This window comes from Salmo salar, chromosome 12 (genome assembly GCF_965601325.2).
Source record: "Salmo salar chromosome 12, fSalSal1, whole genome shotgun sequence".
NCBI lineage: Eukaryota > Metazoa > Chordata > Actinopteri > Salmoniformes > Salmonidae > Salmo > Salmo salar.
In genome coordinates this window covers 22,344,895-22,366,539 of record NC_138302.1, presented here as the reverse complement: position 1 = coordinate 22,366,539, position 21,645 = coordinate 22,344,895, and the positions used below count along the sequence as shown (strand labels likewise).

The following is a 21,645-nucleotide window of genomic DNA, read 5'->3' as shown; positions in this document are numbered from 1 at the left end:
GTAAATTTCATATTTACCTTTTTAATATATATTTGCAAAAATGTATAAAAACCTGTTTTTGCTTTGTCATTATGGGGTATTGTTTCTAGATTGATGAGGGAAAAAACAATGTAATACATTTTAGAATAAGGCTATCTATCTATCTATCTATCTATCTATCTATCTATCTATCTATCTATATTCTATCTATCTATAGTCCATCTATCTATCTATATTCTATCTATATATTCTATCTATCTATCCATCTATATTATATCTATATTATATCTACATTATATCTATCTATCTATATTCATCTATATTATATATATAATATATATATCTATATATCTATCTATCTATCTTCATCATCTTCTATTATATCTATATCTATCATCTATCTATCTATCTATCTATATATCTATCTATCTATCTATCTATCTATCTATCTATCTATCTATCTATCTATCTATCTATCTATCTATCTATCTATCTATCTATCTATCTATCTATCTATCTATCTATCTATCTTCTATCTATCTATCTATCTATATTCCATCTATATTATATCTATATTCCATCTATATTATATCTATATTCCATCTATATTCTATCTATCTATATTCCATCTATATTATATCTATCTATCTATCTATCTATCTATCTATCTATCTATCTATCTATCTATCTATCTATCTATCTATCTATCTATCTATCTATCTATCTATCTATCTATCTATCTATCTATCTATCTATCTATCTATCTATCTATCTATCTATCTATCTATCTATCTATGTTATATATATATTATATCTATATTATATCTATATCTATATTATATCTATATTATATATATCTATCTATCTATATTATATCTATATTATATCTATATTATATCTATATTATATCTATCTATATTATATCTATATTATATCTATATTATATCTATCTATCTGTCTGTTGCTAGATCTGTGGTTATTTCAGTTCTGTCACTAATGGGAAGCAAATATACTGATACACTGGAAACAGTTGCTACTGTACACACACACACACACACACACACACACACACACACACACACACACACACACACACACACACACACACACACACCACACACACACACACACACACACACACACACACACGTACTCAGTCTAATGTACACTCCATTACTCTACTCAATCTGACCGACACACACTTCAAGACTCAATCTGACGCACACGTCATCTCCCACTCGACCTAAGGCTTCTTCAAATTGAATCACAGTTATCATCAAGAGAGGTACAAGGTTAAATGCATTACAGTAATTATGAGAAGGAGGTTAAATACACTATACTAGTTATGAGAAGGAAGCATGGTTAAATATACTAGTTTGAGCTTCGAGGTGTGGCAAGGTCCCATAAAAAAAAAACGTCTGAAGCATCATCAAATTTGACAGTGAGTGCACTAAAACGTAATTCCACCCTAATTCCATTCAGAGTCAATGGAAACGAGCTAAGTGGCTACGCGGCAACGCAGCGGGCAAAGACAGACTACAGCCAGAAGAATGGCATCTTCTTATCATCAAAGACAGTGACAGGAAAAGGAAATAGTTTGTACTGAAATTCTGTGGCCCTTTGAAATGTTTGATGTGCCCTTTTGTGTGTGTGTGTTCCATTGTCTGCTGTTTCTGCAAGGAGAAGCAGATTTTACATAAGCCCCTCCAGCCCTTTATAAAAGTCCTTACCCGGTAATATGTGCCTGTCTTAGTGTTTTTTTACAAGGAGAACAATAGGTTTAGTCATGTCTTAGAGGACGTAGGGGATGGGAAGGAGGAGAGAGAGTGTGTGTTCATTTCCCTGCTATATATTAACAATACTGTATTAAGATACTGTTTATCAAGACTTCATGTTACACAATATTACAGGCTGCATTTACACAGGCAGCCCAATTCTGATCTTTTGACCAATCAGATCAGCTCTTTTGGGCAAAAGATTAGAATTGAGCTGCCTGTGTAAATGCAGCCATAGACACATACATTTAAGGTGCCATACATGAGATACTAATGTCTTTGACTTTGTGGTGGTGATTTAAACAGAGGCACAAACACGTTACTCCAACAACTAACCCCTTCCAAGCACTCTTCTAAATGTTGTCACAGTACCAGTATAGCAATACTACGACACCTGATTTTCCATGGCAGGAAGGAAAACAGAAAGCAGACTAAATTCTTTGGTCCTGTAAAATATAGTGTGCTATAGCTTGGAATATAAACATGTGACTCTGGGTGACATCGTAAGGCTGTTTGTTTCCAACATGAGAAACTTACATTTGTTTTACCTCATTTCCACCAGCATGTTGAATGTGCAACCAGAGGGAAAACAACTCTAGACCACCTTTACTCCACACACAGAGACGCGTACAAAGCTCTCCCTCTCCCTCCATTTGGCAAATCTGACCATAATTCTATCCTTCTGATTCCTGCTTACAAGCAAAAATTAAAGCAGGAAGCACCAGTGACTCGGTCAATAAAAGAATGGTCAGATGAAGCAGATGCTAAGCTACAGGACTGTTTTGCTAGCACAGACTGGAATATGTTCAAGGATTCCTCCAATGGCATTGAGGAGTACACCACATCAGTCATTGGCTTCCTCAATAAGTGCATCGATGACGTCGTCCCCACAGTGACCGTACGTACATACCCCAACCAGAAGCCATGGATTACAGGCAACATCCACACTGAGCTAAAGGCTAGAGCTGCCGCTTTCAAGGAGCGAGACTCTAACCCGGAAGCTTATAAGAAATCCCACTATGCCCTCTGACGAACCATCAAATAAGCAAAGTGTCAATACAGGACTAAGATCGAATCGTACTACACCGGCTCCGACACTCGTCGAATGTGGCAAGGCTTGAAAACCATTACAGACTACAAAGGGAAGCACAGCCTAGAGCTGTCCAGTAAAACGAGCCAATCAGATAAGCTAAACTACTTCTATGCTCGCTTCAAGGGAAATAACACTGAAACATGCATGAGAGCACCAGCTGTTCTGGATGACTGTGTGATCTCGCCCCCCACAGCCAATGTGAGTAAGAACTTTAAACAGGTCAACATTCACAAGGCCGCAGGGCCAGACGGATTACCAGGACGTGTACTCCAAGCATGCGCTGACCAACTGGCAAGTGTCTTTACTGACATTTTCAACCTCTCCCTGTCCGAGTCTATAATACCAACATATTTTAAGCAGACCAGCATAGTCCCTGTGCCCAAGAACACTAAGGTAACCTGCCTAAATGACTACCGACCCGTAGCACTCTGTAGCCATGAAGTGCTTTGAAAGGCTGGTCATGGCTCATATCAACACCATTATCCCAGAAATCCTAGACCCACTCCAGTTTGCATACCACCCCAACAGATCCACAGATGATGCAATCTCTATTACACTCCACACTGCCCTTTCCCACCTGGACAAAAGGAACACCTATGTGAGAATGCTATTCATTGACTACAGCTCAGCGTTCAACACCATAGTGCCCTCAAAGCTCATCACTAAGCTAAGGACCCTGGGACTAAACACCTCCCTCTGCAACTGGATCCTGGACTTCCTGACGGGCCGCCCCCAGGTGGTAAGGGTAGGTAACAACACATCCGCCACACTGATCCTCAACACGGGGGCCCCTCAGGTGTGTGTGCTCAGTCCCCTCCTGTACTCCCTGTTCACTCATGACTGCACGGCCAGGCACGACTCGAACACCATCATTAAGTTTGCAGATGACACAACAGTGGTAGGCCTGATCACCGACAATGACAAGAGAGCATATAGGGAGGAGGTCAGAGACCTGGCCATGTGGTGCCAGGACAACAACCTCTCCCTCAACGTGATCAAGACAAAGGAGATGATTGTGGACTACAAGAAAAGGAGGACTGAGCACGCCCCCATTCGTATCGACGGGGCATGATAAAACCTATTCCCCCTCAGGAGACCGAAAAGATTTGGCATGGGTCCTCAGATCCTCAAAATCCTCAAAAGGTTCTACAGCTGCACCATCGAGAGCATCCTGACTGGTTGCATCACTGCCTGGAATGGCAACTGCTCGGCCTCCGACCGCAAGGCACTACAGAGGGTAGTGTGTACGGCCCAGTACGTCACTGGGGCCAAACTTCCTGCCATCCAGGACCTATTTACCAGGCGGTGTCAGAGGAAGGCCCTAAAAATTGGCAAAGACTCCAGCCACCCTAGTCACAGACTGTTCTCTCTGCTACCGCACGGCAAGTGGTGCCGGATCGCCAAGTCTAGGTCCAAGAGGCTTCTAAACAGCTTCTATCCCCAATCCATAAGACTCCTGAACATCTAGTCAAATGGCTACCCAGACTATTTGCATTGCCACCCCCCCCTACCCCCGCCTTTACACCGCTACTACTCGATGTTATTATCTATGCATAGTCACTTTAATAACTCTACCTACATGTACATATGGGGCGGCAGGTAGTCTAGTGGTTAGAGCGTTGGACTTGTAACTGAAAGGTTGCAAGATAAAATCCCTGAGCTGACAAGGTAAAAGAAACTAAAATAAAATAATCATATGTTGTTCTTCCCCTGAACAAGGCAGTTAACCCACTGTTCCCAGGCCATCATTCAAAATAAGAATTTGTTCTTAACTGACTTGCCAATTAAATAAATAAAAAATAAAAAATGACCTTGACTTACCGGTGCCGCCACACACTGCTCTTTAACTACTTGTAACTTTTATTTCTTATTCGTATTTTTTAAACTGCATTGTTGGTTAGGGGCTTGCAAGTAAGCATTTCGCTTTTGTATTTGGCGCATGTAACTAATAAAATTTGATTTGGTTTGAAGTCCGCTTTATGTTTTGTTTTCTTGTGAGACTGGTATCATGACAACCCGAGTCTAAAGGTTATTTAAACATGGGAAGGTTGTAGCAGCGCTGTTTTTATACACGCCACCTACCGTAACTAACCCTACTCCAAACCTTCTTCCTACACGAACACACTAACTCACTCTTCTAAACATTGTCTACAGGTTGTCTGAAGGTTCTGTAAATGTTGTGAGAAGATTTGCCACATCTCCTTACACTAACAGCCAGGACTCACTCTTTCACTCTTGCGAACGTTGTATAAACGTTGTATAAACGTTGTATATAGTAGAGGTGGAGGGAGGATATTGTTTTTATCCGATTCACCTTACTAACCCTATTCCGAACACCCCTATTTCTCATTACACTAACAACACTCTGAGCACACTCACTCATCTCAACGTTGTGGAAACGTTGTGGACAGAAAGAAAAAAGGAAATGTTGTGAGAAGGTTGTATATAAACGTTGTGTACGGTAGAAGTGGTGGGAGGAAGGTTGTGGCGGTGTTGTTTTTATGTTGGTTGTGTCGCTCCCTCCCTCCTTGTCTCCTCTTCAGAGTGACAGTAACAAAAACTGAGCGTATCGATGCCACAGAGAATGTGCTTGACTGGTATTTACTCGTTTATTTCATTTTACGCTTTACTTTTTTATTTTTTACTCTTCATTTTATCCTTTCCTCATCCATCCTTTTCTGATGTTGTTTTTCCTTTATTTTTTTGTTTGTGTCGTTCTTTTGTTAGTGTGGTTTTTTCAGTCTTTCCGTGCTGTTTCATGATTAGGGTTGCAAAATTCTAAAGACTTCCGGGGGTAAAAAAAAATATAATTTTTTTAATTTCCAGTTGGAATATTCCAGTTGGGGTTTTTGGAAAACCTGGGAACTTTGGGAACATTTTTGGGTTTTGCCAATCCTAATTCCTGATCCTTGTTTTGGTGTTTGTTTGTTCAACTCTGGCTGGCTGTCATTTTGTTAGTAGGTGTGATAAACTGGCTAGCTGGTTTCGTTGGGGTCAATTCCAGTTTCAATTCAGTAGATTCAAAAGGATGAATTGAAATGTCATATTTGAATTGAAAACTGACCATTCTTTTCTATGAGGATTTGTCAGTTCATTTACGTCTAGAATGATCTGAACTATCTGAATCGTTGGAGGTAAGTGGTGTTAGTGAGGTGCTCGAGGAGGGGTCATTTGGGAGGGGACCGGGGGTGGGGGTGCAGTTGAGGGGGGGCTGACGGCTGTAACACATTTCACCCCGTACCTTCTCAAAAGTCCATGGCTATGTCTTTGTCTCTGTCTTTGTCTCGCAATAATGGAATCGTTTGTATACATTGAAACAAACTGTTTGAGATTTTGTTGATATAATTTTGGTAAAAGAATGTGGTTTAAAACTTCAATGAACAAAAATGTTTATTCAACAAAATCTTGTAATAAACAATTGATGTGTAAAAAATACCTTAATTTGAGGTATCTGTTGATGTTTTGGCACTTCCATCATAATCAATCTTCTTCATCATCGTAATCATCATCATCATCACATCCACCTCTGCAATGTATTCCTATGTGGGCTACAGGGACTCTTCTCACTGGCTGTCTGTCTGCTGTTGGGTCTATGATATCATCGCTTAGGGGGGCTGGGAGAAAAAACCATCTAGTTATCTCTTCTAGCAACATTCACAACTGATCCCCTTCTCTTCTCTTCTTTCTTATCCCTCTCTTCCTCTCCGTATCATCTTCTTCTATCTTCCTTATTTTCTTTCTTTTTTCTCTCCCCTATCTCTCCCCACAGTAAGGAGCAGCAGAAGAATAATAAGGCTGGTGGCAAATCAGTGTGGGAACAGAGGACCAGTGAGATAAGGAGACAGAACCTGATGACCAGCAGAGAGGCCCTGTACAACGAGATGGACACGGAGGACTGGAAGGTCAGGGGAGAGGGGGAGGGAGAGGTGAGAGATACAGACACTGGAAGGTCAGGGGAGAGGAGGAGGGAGAGGTGAGAGATACAGACACTGGAAGGTCAGGGGAGAGGGGGAGGGAGAGGTGAGAGATACAGACACTGGAAGGTCAGGGGAGAGGGGGAGGGAGAGGTGAGAGATACAGACACTGGAAGGTTAGGGGAGAGGAGGAGGGAGAGGTGAGAGATTCAGACACTGGAAGGTTAGGGGAGAGGAGGAGGGAGAGGTGAGAGATTAAGACACTGGAAGGTTAGGGGAGAGGAGGAGGGAGAGGTGAGAGATACAGACACTGGAAGGTCAGGGGAGAGGAGGAGGGAGAGGTGAGAGATACAGACACTGGAAGGTTAGGGGAGAGGAGGAGGGAGAGGTGAGAGATACAGACACTGGAAGGTCAGGGGAGAGGGGGAGGGAGAGGTGAGAGATACAGACACTGGAAGGTCAGGGGAGAGGGGGAGGGAGAGGTGAGAGATACAGACACTGGAACAGGGGAGAGGGGGAGGGAGAGGTGAGAGATACAGACACTGGAAGGTCAGGGGAGAGGAGGAGGGAGAGGTGAGAGATACAGACACTGGAAGGTCAGGGGAGAGGGGGAGGGAGAGGTGAGAGATACAGACACTGGAAGGTCAGGGGAGAGGAGGAGGGAGAGGTGAGAGATACAGACACTGGAAGGTCAGGGGAGAGGGGGAGGGAGAGGTGAGAGATACAGACACTGGAAGGTCAGGGGAGAGGAGGAGGGAGAGGTGAGAGATACAGACACTGGAAGGTTAGGGGAGAGGAGGAGGGAGAGGTGAGAGATTCAGACACTGGAAGGTTAGGGGAGAGGAGGAAGGAGAGGTGATAGATACAGACACTGGAAGGTCAGGGGAGAGGAGGAGGGAGAGGTGAGAGATACAGACACTGGAAGGTCAGGGGAGAGGGGGAGGGAGAGGTGAGAGATACAGACACTGGAAGGTCAGGGGAGAGGAGGAGGGAGAGGTGAGAGATACAGACACTGGAAGGTCAGGGGAGAGGGGGAGGGAGAGGTGAGAGATACAGACACTGGAAGGTCAGGGGAGAGGAGGAGGGAGAGGTGAGAGATACAGACACTGGAAGGTCAGGGGAGAGGAGGAGGGAGAGGTGAGAGATACAGACACTGGAAGGTCAGGGGAGAGGAGGAGGGAGAGGTGAGAGATACAGACACTGGAAGGTCAGGGGAGAGGGGGAGGGAGAGGTGAGAGATACAGACACTGGAAGGTTAGGGGAGAGGGGGAGGGAGAGGTGAGAGGTGAGAGATACAGACACTGGAAGGTTAGGGGAGAGGAGGAGGGAGAGGTGAGAGATACAGACACTGGAAGGTTAGGGGAGAGGGGGAGGGAGAGGTGAGAGATACAGACACTGGAAGGTCAGGGGAGAGGGGGAGGGAGAGGTGAGAGATACAGACACTGGAAGTTGAGGGGAGAGGAGGAGGGAGAGGTGAGAGATACAGACACTGGAAGGTCAGGGTAGAGGAGGAGGGAGAGGTGAGAGACATGGAGGACTGGAAGGTCAGGGGAGAGGAGGAGGGAGAGGTGAGAGATACAGACACTGGAAGGTCAGGGTAGAGGGGGAGGGAGAGGTGAGAGATACAGACACTGGAAGGTCAGGGGAGAGGGGGAGGGAGAGGTGAGAGATACAGACACTGGAAGGTCAGGGGAGAGGAGGAGGGAGAGGTGAGAGATACAGACACTGGAAGGTTAGGGGAGAGGAGGAGGGAGAGGTGAGAGATACAGACACTGGAAGGTCAGGGGAGAGGAGGAGGGAGAGGTGAGAGATACAGACACTGGAAGGTCAGGGTAGAGGAGGAGGGAGAGGTGAGAGATACAGACACTGGAAGGTCAGGGGAGAGGGGGAGGGAGAGGTGAGAGATACAGACACTGGAAGGTCAGGGGAGAGGAGGAGGGAGAGGTGAGAGATACAGACACTGGAAGGTCAGGGTAGAGGAGGAGGGAGAGGTGAGAGACATGGAGGACTGGAAGGTCAGGGGAGAGGAGGAGGGAGAGGTGAGGGAATAAAACAGGGACACTTCACAGTCCTTTATTACTGTCTAGTTATGCATGTAAGTACAGTGTAACTTAAACAGTAACTGTAATCGTACAGTGTAAATGTAGTGTAAAAAATAGTAACTATAATTGTAGTACTGTACTGAATGATTACACAGTAATAACAACACGGTAATGTAAAATGTTACCCATAGAGCCTCAGATAAACATATACTGTGTATATACACTACTGGTCAAAAGTTTTAGAACAACTACTCATTCAAGGGTTTTTCTTTATTTTTACTATTTTCTACATTGTAGAATAATAATAGTAGTGAATAATAGTGAAGACATAAACACTATGAAATAACACATATGGAATCATGTAGTAACCAAAAAAGTGTTAAACAAATCAAAATATATTTAATATTTGAGATTTTTCAAATAGCCACCCTTTGCCTTGATGACAGCTTTGCACACGCTTGGCATTCTCTCAACCAGCTTCATGAGGTAGTCACCTGGAATGCATTTCAATTAACAGGTGTGCCTTCTTAAAAGTTAATTTGTGGAATTTCCTTCCTTCTTAATGCGTTTGAGCCAATCAGTTGTGTTGTGACAAGGTTGTGACAAGGTTTTCAGAAGATAGCCCTATTTGGTAAAAGACCAAGTCCATATTATGGCAAGAACAGCTCAAATAAGCGAAGAGAAACGACAGTCCATCAAAACTTAAAGACATGAAAGTCAGTCAATCCGGGAAATGTCAAAAACTTTGACATCAAAAAGTTTCTTCAAGTGCAGTTGCAAAAACCATCAAGCGCTATGATGAAACTGGCTCGCATGAGGACCGCCACAGAAAAGGAAGAGCCAGAGTTAACTCTGCTGCAGAGGATAAGTTCATCAGAGAAAGGGAAAGGGGGATACCTAGTCAGTTGTACAACTGAATACATTCAACTGAAATGTGTCTTCCGCATTTAACCCAACCCCTCTGAATCAGAGAGGTGCGGGGGGCTGCCATAATCGACATCCACGTCTTCGGCGCCCAGGGAACAGTGTGTGTACTGCAGTGTGTTTACTGCCTTGCTCAGGGGCAGAATGACAGATTTAGAGTTACCTCTGCTGCAGAGGATAAGTTCATTAGAGTTAGCAACCTCAGAAATTGCAGCCCAAATAAATGCTTCACAGAGTTCAAGTAACAGACACATCTCAACATCAACTGTTCAGAGGAGAATGAGTGAATCAGCCCTTCATGGTCAAATTGCTGCAAAGAAACCACTACTAAAGGACACCAATAAGAAGAAGAGACCAGTTTTGGCCAAGAAACACGAGCAATGGACATTAGACATTAGACATCTCCGCATGTGTATTTCCCGCCAAGAAGCATGGAGTAGGAGGTGTTATGGTGTGGAGGTGCTTTGCTGGTGACACTGTCTGTGATTTATTTAGAATTCAAGGCACACTTAACCAGCATGGCTACCACAGCATTTTGCAGCGATACACCATCCCATCTGGTTTGGGTTTAGTGGGACTATCATTTGTTTTTCAACAGGACAATGACCCAACACACCTCCAGGCAGTGTAAGGGCTATTTTAACAAAAAGGAGAGTGATGGAGTGCTGCATCAGATGACCTGGCCTCCACAATCCCTCGACCTCAACCAAATTGAGATGGTTTGGGATGAGTCGGACCGCAGAGTGAAGGAAAAGCAGCCAACAAGTGCTCAGCATATGTGGGAACTCCTTCAAGACTGTTGGAAAAGCATTCCAGATGAACCTGGTTGAGAGAATGCCAAGAGTGCGCAAAGTTGTCATCAAGGCAAAGGGTGGCTATTTGAAGAATCTCAAATATAAAATATATTTTGATTTGTTTAAAACTTTTTGGGTTACTACATGATTCATAGTTTTGATGTCTTCACTATTATTCACTACTATTATTATTCTACAATGTGGAAAATAGTAAAAATAAAGAAAAATCGTAGTCGTTCTAAAACTTTTGACCGGTAGTGTATATACAGTCCAATCCTGGTATATATGATCCATGTCTTATTGGTGCTGGGGATGTGTGTTTTCCCTGGTCAGGTCATATATTTTGTCCAAAAAATATATGACATATATTTTATTTTGTATATATTTTATATGGCTTGGGACTGTGTGCTAAAGTGGAGAATGCATCAAAATATATAGCGCTTTTTGCAATTACATCACAAAGTGCTTAGAAGCAATCTGTGCCTAAATATCCAGAGCAATCAATAATGTAATGTATCGGTACACGAATTGAGACTGATAAACTGCAATGTAATGTACTCCAATGGAGTTGGCAATCATCAGGAGTCAACTGTGTATATATATAGTATTTCGGCAAACTTGAGATTTATGGTTCATAATGGCCGCCATATTGGAGCCTATGGTTTATAATTGGCGCCATATTGGTGCCTCTGATTCAGAGGGGTTGGGTTAAATGCGGAAGACACATTTCAGTTGAATGCATTCAGTTGTACAACTGACTAGGTATCCCCCTTTCCCTTTATGGTTTAAAATGGACCCCATATTGGTGCCTATGGTTTATAATGGACTGCATGTTGGTGCCTATGGTTGCAAAGGGATATTACTGGAACTTTTGAATTTTGCCAGTAAACTATCAGAATTTCTGTCACTTTCAATGATTTGATGTCATTTATCAAACATCTAGCGACCCTTTGGGGTCCTTCAGATGATCACAGGTGTCTGTAATTAACTCTGGGCTTCTGTGTGGCCTTACCACATGTAAAATAAGATGATTTGAAAATAAATGGAATGACTAAACTGTAAAACATTGTCCTAAAAATAAAGAATCAACTTAGTTAAACTTAAACCATTTGTGTTTAATATGATTTTCAGCATAAAATATTCTTTCTATATTTCTTTAGACTTTTATTTATTTCATTGTTGTAAATATTCTGCCGCAAAACTGGTGGCAGTTGTGAAAAAAGTCAACAGTTGGAAGAGTTGATCGAAAATAATGCCGTTGTTAAGTGCTTTTTCCATTAACTAGGCTATTTTCTCTTTGAACCATATGGTCTATCATTTGAAACTTATGGACAATATGTGAATACATTTTTTATTAAGTTATTCAGGTCTGAATGACCAAAGTTACCATAGATTACCTGTTAATTACCAAAATTACTGTAAATCAAATCAAATGTATTTTTATATAGCCCTTCGTACATCAGCTGATATCTCAAAGTGCTGTACAGAAACCCAGCCTAAAACCCCAAACAGCAAGCAAAGCATGTGAAAGAAGCACGGTGGCTAGGAAAAACTCCCTAGGAAAAACTCCCTAGAAAGGCCAAAAACCTAGGAAGAAACCTAGAGAGGAACCAGGCTATGAGGGGTGGCCAGTCCTCTTCTGGCTGTGCAGGGTGGATATTATAACAGAACATAGTCAAGATGTTAAAATGTTAATAAATGACCAGCATGGTCAAATAATAATAATCATAGTAGTTGTCGAGGGTGCAACAAGCACGTCCAGTGAACAGGTCAGGGTTCCATAGCCGCAGGCAGAACAGTTGAAACTGGAGCAGCAGCACGGCCAGGTGGACTGGGGACAGCAAGGAGTCATCATACCAGGTAGTCCTGAGGCATGGTCCTAGGGCTCAGGTCCTCCGAGAGAAAGAGAGAATTAGAGAGAGCATATTTAAATTCACACAGGACACCGGATAAGACAAGAGAAATACTCCAGATGTAACAGACTGACCCTAGCCCCCCCAACACATAAACTACTGCAGCATAAATACTGGAGGCTGAGACAGGAGGGATCAGAAGACACTGTGGCCCCATCCGATGATACCCCCGGACAGGGCCAAACAGGCAGGATATAACCCCACCCACTTTGCCAAAGCACAGCCCCCACACCACTAGAGGGATGTCTCCAACCACCAACTTACCGTCCTAAGACAAGGCCGAGTATAGCTCACAACGATCTCCGCCATGGCACAACCCAAAGGGGGGCGCCAACCCAGACAGGAAGACCACGTCAGTGACTCAACCCACTCAAGTGACGCACCCCTCCCATGGACGGCATGGAAGAACACCAGTAAGCCAGTGACTCAGCCCCTGTAAAAGGGTTAGAGGCAGAGAATCCCAGTGGAAAGAGGGGAACCGGCAAGGCAGAGACAGCAAGGACGGTTCGTTGCTCCAGCCTTTCCGTTCACCTTCACACTCCTGGGCCAGACTATACTTAATCATAGGACCTACTGAAGAGATAAGTCTTCAGTAAAGACTTAAAGGTTGAGACTGAGTCTGCGTCTCTCACATTGGTAGGCAGACCATTCCATAAAAATGGAGCTCTATAGGAGAAAGCCCTACCTCCAGCCGTTTGCTTAGAAATTCTAGGGACAATTAGGAGGCCTGCGTCTTGTGACCGTAGCGTACGTGTAGGTATGTACGGCAGGACCAAATCGGAAAGATAGGTAGGAGCAAGCCCATGTAATGCTTTGTAGGTTAGCAGTAAAACCTTGAAATCAGCCCTTGCCTTAACAGGAAGCCAGTGTAGGGAGGCTAGCACTGGAGTAATATGATCACATTTTTTGGTTCTAGTCAGGATTCTAGCAGCCGTATTTAGCACTAACTGAAGTTTATTTAGTGCTTTATCCGGGTAGCCGGAAAGTAGAGCATTGCACTAGTCCAGCCTAGAAGTAACAAAAGCATGGATTAATTTTTCTGCGTCATTTTTGGACAGAAAATGTCAGATTTTTGCAATGTTACGTAGATGGAAAAAAGCTGTCCTTGAAACAGTCTTGATATGTTCTTCAAAAGAGAGATCAGGGTCCAGAGTAACGCCGAGGTCCTTCAGTTTTATTTGAGACGACTGTACAACCATCCAGATTAATTGTCAGATTCAACAGAAGATCAACAGAAGATCTCTTGTAACGGTTGTCGTCAGGAATGGAGGACCAAAACGCAGCAGGAATGTGGATGCTCATCTTGATATTTATTTGAAATCAAAGTGAACACCAAAATAACAAAACAACAAACTCACGAACAACAAAAGTCTTGTAAGGCTCACACAGGCAAAACAAGAGACAATCTCCCACAAACACATACCCATATATAGGACTCTCAATCAGAGGCAACGAGAAAGCACCTGCCTCCAATTGAGAGTCCAACCCCCCATTAACCCAAACATAGAAATAGATAAACATAGAACAGTGCCCAAAAACCCCGGAATACATAAATCAAATACCCTTCTACAAAACCACCACCCCGAACCACATAAAACAAATACCCTCTGCCACGTCCTGACCCAACTACAATAACAAATAACCCCTATTACTGGTCAGGACGTGACAGTACCCCCCCCCCCCCCCTAAAGGTGCAGACCCCGGATGCACCTCATAAATAAACAAAACCCCAAAACAACAAAAAAATCCCCCTAAACTAAAGGGAGGGAAGGGAGGGTGGCTGCCGTCACCAACGGCACTTGTGCTATACCCCCCCTCCCCAACCCACCTATACAGGAGGTGGTTCTGGCTCCGGCCTACTGTCCTCCAGAATGCAGACAGACTTGATTAGTGTCGAGCCGTAGGCAGTCCCCCTCGGTTCCGGGTCGCTGGCAGTCCCCCTCGTTTCCGGATACTCTGGACTGCACACCGTTGCCGGATACTCTGGACTGCACACCGTTGCCGGATACTCTGGACTGCACACCGTTGCCAAACTCTCGAGGCTGGGCTGACGCACTGGAAGCCTGATGCGTGGTGCTGGTACTGGAGGTATCAGCCTGGGAACACGCACCTCTGGGCTAGTGCGGGGAGCGGGAACAGGACGAGTCAGACTGGGCTGACGCACTGGAAGCCTGGTGCGTGGTGCTGGACGTGCCAGACTGGGGTTTCGCACTTCCGGGTCCGCACGAGAGACAGGAACTGGAAACACTGGGCCATGGAGGCGCACAGGCGGTCTTGATCTCACCTCCTGCACAACCCGTCCTGGCTGGATGGAACTACTAGCACCCCGCTCGTACAGGGCTACTACAGGGCGAACTGGGCTGTGCAGGGGCCTGATGGTTGCCGTGCGTAGAGTGGGCGTAGGGTAGGCTGGTCCTAGGAGGCGCACCGGTGACCAGACGCGCTGCGCAGGCATCCTCCTACCGGGCTGGATGCCCATTCTAGCACGGCATCTGCGAGGGGCTGGAATAACTCGCACTGGACTGTGCGTGCGTATGGGCGAGATTGTGCGCACTTCAGCAAAACACGGAGCCCTCCACTCCATACGGTCCTCCATATAATCACGGGTAGCTGGCTTATGGCTCTTCCTTGGCCCAGCCAAACTACCCGTGTGCCCCCCCAAATTTTTTTATTGGGGGTGCCTCTCGTGCTTCTCCCTCAGCGCGTACAAGGCCTCATACCTCCGCCTCTCCGCCTTGGCTGCCTCGATTTCCTCCCGTGGGCGACGGTATTCCCCAGCCTGGTGCCAAGGTCCAGCCCCGTCCAGAATTTCCTCCCAGGTCCATTTCTCCCGCCAGTCCATCTCGAAATCCCTTTGCTCCTTACTCTGCTGCTTGGTCCATTTGTGGTGGGAGATTCTGTAACGGTTGTCGTCGGGAATGGAGGACCAAAACGCAGCAGGAATGTGGATGCTCATCTTGATATTTATTTGAAATCAAAGTGAACACCAAAATAACAAAACAACAAACTCACGAACAACAAAACAGTCTTGTAAGGCTCACACAGGCAAAACAAGAGACAATCTCCCACAAACACTTAACCAAACACATACCCATATATAGGACTCTCAATCAGAGGCAACGAGAAAGCACCTGCCTCCAATTGAGAGTCCAACCCCCATTAACCTAAACATAGAAATACATAAACATAGAACAGTGCCCAAAAACCCCGGAATACATAAATCAAATACCCTTCTACAAAACCACCACCCCGAACCACATAAAACAAATACCCTCTGCCACGTCCTGACCCAACTACAATAACAAATAACCCCTATTACTGGTCAGGACGTGACAATTACAGACGATTCCGGTGACTTTGGTAAATTACTGGTAGCTATTGGTGCCAAAAATGTCCCACTAATTACATCCACAATTAGAACCTTTGGTGACAAAATGGCGGACTGTTTACTAAACTCTGTATCTCTCTGGTTCTAGGAGTAGGAGTAGGGCCCAGGAGAGGATTTAAGTTAGAAGAGAATAAACATAGTGTTTTCTTTATTTATGGAAGAATCTTAACTTGAGGTCCACGTGTTAGGATTCTAACCTTGTTGTTTGCCTATATAAAGTAACTTATGGATCCAGTTTCAGAAGATAACACCATCCTTAACCCCCTCCCTCCCCAGGTGTCGTACCCCCATCGTGCGGGGGACATGAAGACCCACCTGGACCGTCCGCTGGTGGTCAACCCCCAGGACAACCGCAACAACAACACCAACAAGACCCGGCCTGGAGAGCCTCCTCTAGACCCGCAGGACAACCTGGGCCACCAGAGAGCTGAAGAATACATCAGACGCCAGGCCTGCTATCATCAGAGAAACAGGGGGGGTGAACCAAGGGGAGTTAGTGGCCCAGAGAGAGAGGCCCGTCAGGGGCACGGGGGGAGCAGATTGTCCCTGCAGACGCTGGAGGGTATTGAAGAAAGAAGGGAACATGGAAGGAGATGTAGGCATAAAGAAGGGAAGGAGGGGAGGAGTGTGTCACCGCATTATAGCGAGGGAGGAGTGGGGGATGAGAAGAGGAGGCACAGGAGGGTTAGGAGGGAGGGGGAGGAGGGAGGGAGAAGGCATAAGGGTAAGGGGACAGAAGGGGTAGTGGTAGGGGAGGGGGGTGAGGTAGAGGGGGAGGGGAGGAGGCCGAGGCGTCATCGGCATGGAGAGAGGAGCCGACAGCATCGAGTTAGAAAGTGAGTGACAGAGGATCCGTGTGTCTGTATCTGAATCTGTCAATATCAAACCTAATGTTTCCTTTGGGGATCAAAGGTATATCCACCACCGTTCAAAAGTTTGGGGTCACTTACAAATGTCCTTGTTTTCCATGAAAACATACATGAAATGAGTTGCAAAATAAATAGGAAATATAGTCAAGACTTATTATTTAAATAATAATTGTGTCCTTCAAACTTTGCTTTCGTCAAAGAATCTTCCATTTGCAGCAATTACTGCCTTGCAGACCTTTGGCATTCTAGTTGTCAATATGTTGAGGTAATCTGAAGAGATTTCACCCTATGCTTCCTGAAGCACCTCCCACAAGTTGGAATGGCTTGATGGGCACTTCTTACGTACCATACGGTCAAGCTGCTCCCACAACAGCTCAATAGGGTTGAGATCCGGTGACTGTGCTGGCCACTCCCTTATAGACAGAATACCAGCTGACTGCTTCTTCCCTAAATAGTTCTTGCATAGTTTGGAGCTGTGCTTTGGGTCATTGTCCTGTTGTAGGAGGAAATTGGCTACAATTAAGCGCCGCCCACAGGGCATGACATGGCCATGTACAAATCTCCCACTTCACCACTACCAAAGCATCCCCAGACCATCACATTGCCTCCACCATGCTTGACAGATGGTGTCAAGCACTCCTCCAGCATTTTTTCTGCATCTCACGGATGTTCTTCTTTGTGATCCGAACACCTCAAACTTGGATTCATCTGTCCTTAACACTTTTTTCCCATCTTCATCTGTCCAGTGTCTGTGTTCTTTTGCCCATCTTAATCTTTTCTTTTGATTGGCCAGTCTGAGCTATGGCTTTTTCTTTGCAACACTGCCTAGAAGGCCAGCATCCCGGTGTCGCCTCTTCACTGTTGATGTTGAGACTGGTGTTTTACGGGTACTATTTAATGAAGCTGCCAGTTGAGGACTTGTGAGGCGTCTGTTTCTCAAACTAAACACTCTAATTTACTTGTCCTCTTGCTCAGTTGTGCACCGGGGCCTCCCACTCCTCTTTCTATTCTGGTTAGAGTCAGTCAGTTTGCGCTGTTCTGTGAAGGGAGTAGTACACAGCATTGTACGAGATATTCATTTTCTTGGCAATTTCTCACATGGAATAGCCTTAATTTCTCAGAACAAGGATAGACTGACGAGTTTCAGAAAAAAGTTCTTTGTTTCTGGCCATTTTGAGCATGTAATCGAACCCACAAATTCTGATGCTCCAGATACTCAACTAGTCTAAAGAAGGCCAGTTTTATTGCTGCTTTAATCAGGACAACAGTTTTCAGCTGTGCTAACATAATTGCAAAAGGGTTTTCTAATGATCAATTAGCCTTTTAAAATGATAAACATGGATTAGCTAACACAACGTGCCATTGGAACACAGGAGTGATGGTTGCTGATAATGGGCCTCTGTACGCCTATGTAGATATTCCATAAAAGATCTGCCGTTTCCAACATTAACAATGTCTACACTGTAGTTCTGATCAATTTGATGTTATTTTAATGGACAATTTTTTTTGCTTTTCTTTCAAAAACAAGGACATTTCTAAGTGACCCCAAACTTTTGAACGGTAGTGTATATTGCTATTGATTTGTCTAAGCCAGAGTCCTGTACTGTATGTCATTACATGAGCAGCATACTAACTGTGTTTCTCAAGATGTCACTGTCCTGCGCCTGCCTCCCCCAACCTCTACCCCCTCTCACTCTTCCTCTCTTTCCCTCTCCCTCCCTCTCCTCCCACCCCCCATCCCTCCATCAGAGACCACCACTGCGGTGGCCCCAACCTCTCCACCGCTCGGCCCATCCTCAGACAGGACAGTCAGTACAGTGAAGACCTAGACAACCTCCTCAACAACAGCAAACTACACAGCAACACACTCCACCCGCTGCCCCCGGACCACCCTGACCTTGTGAATAACTTCCTGAACCGCAGTGTGACAGCAGACACACACCACCATAGTATGGACAGTCTAATTCTGACCAGTATGGCCAAGCCGGCTCATACGGTCGTGGATATGATGCCTCCTGTCTATCCATATCCCTCCACCAATGCCATCCTGCAAGGTGGGTGTGTGGGGGGGAAGGTGGGGGTGTGTGTGTGTGTGTGTGTGTGTGTGTGTGTGTGTGTGTGTGTGTGTGTGTGTGTGTGTGTGTGTGTGTGTGTGTGTGTGTGTGTGTGTGTGTGTGTGAGAGAGAGTTTTTGTGTGGGTAGTGAATGTTTGTATTTTGGATCATTCTAATACTTTGACACTCTCTTGACTCTCTTCATCTCTCTCTCTCTCTCTCTCTCTCTCTCTCTCTCTCTCTCTCTCTCTCTCCTTTTTTCCTCTGTCTTCATCTCAGTGAACAAGAACGCTAACACAGACCAGAAAAAGAAGGATGAGGAGAAGAAGGAGGAAGAGGAGGATGAAGGGGGCGATGAAGATGGTCCCAAACCAATGCCCCCGTTCAGCTCCTGTTTCATACTGTCCACCACCAACCCGTGAGTGTGTGTGTGTGTGTGTGTGTGTGTGTGTGTGTGTGTGTGTGTGTGTGTGTGTGTGTGTGTGTGTGTGTGTGTGTGTGTGTGTGTGTGTGTGTGTACGTGGGTGTTGTACACTATATATACAAAAGTATGTGGACACCCCTTCAAATGACTGGATTCAGCCATTTCAGCCACACCGTTGCTACACAGGTGTATAAAATCGACCGCCGAGTACTGAAGCACGTAGTGCGTAAAAATAGTCTGTCCTCGGTTGCAACACTCACTACCAAGTTCCAAACAGCCTCTGGAAGCAACGTCAGCACAAGAACTGTTAGTCGGGAGCTTTATGAAATGGGTTTTCCATGGCCGAGCAGCCGCACACAAGCCTAACATCACCATGCGCAATGCCAAGTGTTGGCTGAAGTGGTGTAAAGCTCGACAAGGACATCCCGGCCGGCCAAACCCTCCCCTTACCCGGACGACGCTGGGCCAATTGTGCGCCGCCTCATGGGTCTTCCGGTCATGGGCGGCTGCGACACAGCCCAGGATTGAACCCAGATCTGTAGTCACGCCTCTAGCACTGCGATGCAGTGCCTTAGACCGCTGCCCCACTCGGGAGGCTGTGAAGGGATATCTTAACACTACAGCATACATTCTAGATGATTCTGTGCTTCCAACATTGTGGCAACAGTTTGGGGAATGCCCTTTACTTTTTCATCATGACTATGCCCCTGTGCACAAAGTGTTGTCCATACAGAAATGGTTTGTTGAGATCGGTATGGAAGAACTTGACTGGCCTGCACATATCCCTGACCTCAACCCCATCGAACACCTTGGGGATGAATTGGAACTCAGACTGCAAGCCAGACCTAATCACCCAACATCAGTGCCCGACCTCACTAATGCTCTTGTGGCTGAATGGAAGCAAGTCCCCACAGCAATGTTCCAATATCCAGTACCAGCAAAGAGTGGACCAACTCCATATTAATGCCCATGATTTTGGAATGAGATGTTCGACGAGTAGGTGTCCACCTACTTTTGGTCATATGGTGTATGTGTGATAGAGAGAGAAGTTATGTTCCATTCAGGAAACTGAAGATGGGAGTACCAGTCCAATCTTAACCACACAAAACGGAGCACAGACAAAGTTCCCGGATGCGTAGTCCATTTGGTCAAGTGTTGGAACATGCAAGGAGCCCCATGATTCCTAGAGAAATAAGACAGAGTAACAAGCTAGCTACACAAACTATTGAAACAGTATGCATCACTTTGTGGGTGCGTTGTATTGTGCGTGTGTGTGTTGCAGGTTCCGTAGGTGCTGCCACTACATCCTGACCAGGAAGTACTTTGAGTTCAGTATCCTGTCTGTGATCGCTATGAGCAGCATCGCCCTGGCTGCAGAAGACCCTGTCTGTCCTGAGTCACCAAGCAACCAAGTGAGACAACACACATCTGTCTGTATTCCTGTTTCTCTTCTGTGCTTTCCTTTCTATCCGGCTGTGTCTGTTGGTCTTTCCAATCGTGTTTTGTGTATATATTTCTCTGAATCGGCTCTCAACAACATGAGACAACGCCTCTGCGCTTGTCTGTCTGTCTGTCTCTGTCGCTCTCCGTCTGTCTGTCTCTGTCTGTCTCTGTCTCTCTCCGTCTGTCTGTCTCTGTCTTCTCTCTCTTGTTGTCTGTGTGAGTGTCTCTATGTCTCTGTCTGTATTCCTGTTGCTGTCTTTCTCTGTCCGTTTGTCTGCCTCTGTCTTTCTTCCTTTATCTATTTCTATAATGTGTATGTATAGGTATGTGATCTATCTATTTCTATAATGTGTATGTACAGTGTACAGGTATGTGATCTATCTATTTCTATAATGTGTATGTATAGGTATGTGATCTATCTATTTCTATAATGTGTATGTACAGTGTACAGGTATGTGATCTATCTATTTCTATAATGTGTATGTACAGTGTACAGGTATGTGATCTATCTATTTCTATAATGTGTATGTACAGTGTACAGGTATGTGATCTATCTATTTCTATAATGTGTATGTACAGTGTACAGGTATGTGATCTATCTATTTCTATAATGTGTATGTATAGTGTACAGGTATGTGATCTATCTATTTCTATAATGTGTATGTAGAGTGTACAGGTATGTGATCTATCTATTTCTATAATGTGTATGTATAGGTATGTGATCTATCTATTTCTATAATGTGTATGTACAGTGTACAGGTATGTGATCTATCTATTTCTATAATGTGTATGTATAGGTATGTGATCTATCTATTTCTATAATGTGTATGTACAGTGTACAGGTATGTGATCTATCTATTTCTATAATGTGTATGTACAGTGTACAGGTATGTGATCTATCTATTTCTATAATGTGTATGTACAGTGTACAGGTATGTGATCTATCTATTTCTATAATGTGTATGTACAGTGTACAGGTATGTGATCTATCTATTTCTATAATGTGTATGTACAGTGTACAGGTATGTGATCT

General features: G+C 44.7%; 1 protein-coding gene across 7 annotated transcripts in view; it reads left to right on the top strand.

Moving 5' to 3' along the window:
- LOC106592565 (calcium voltage-gated channel subunit alpha1 Ab) overlaps window positions 1-21,645 on the top strand; it is a 181,969-nt gene that overhangs the window by 95,832 nt on the left and 64,492 nt on the right. For all 7 annotated transcript variants that reach the window (XM_082958725.1, XM_082958728.1, XM_082958730.1 and 4 more), the window contains exons 19-23: window positions 6,617-6,773; window positions 16,099-16,658; window positions 18,441-18,745; window positions 19,025-19,163; window positions 20,452-20,581. In XM_082958725.1, the coding sequence (XP_082814851.1) occupies window positions 6,617-6,773; window positions 16,099-16,658; window positions 18,441-18,745; window positions 19,025-19,163; window positions 20,452-20,581 (1,291 nt within the window). The remainder of the gene's footprint in view (window positions 1-6,616; window positions 6,774-16,098; window positions 16,659-18,440; window positions 18,746-19,024; window positions 19,164-20,451; window positions 20,582-21,645) is intronic.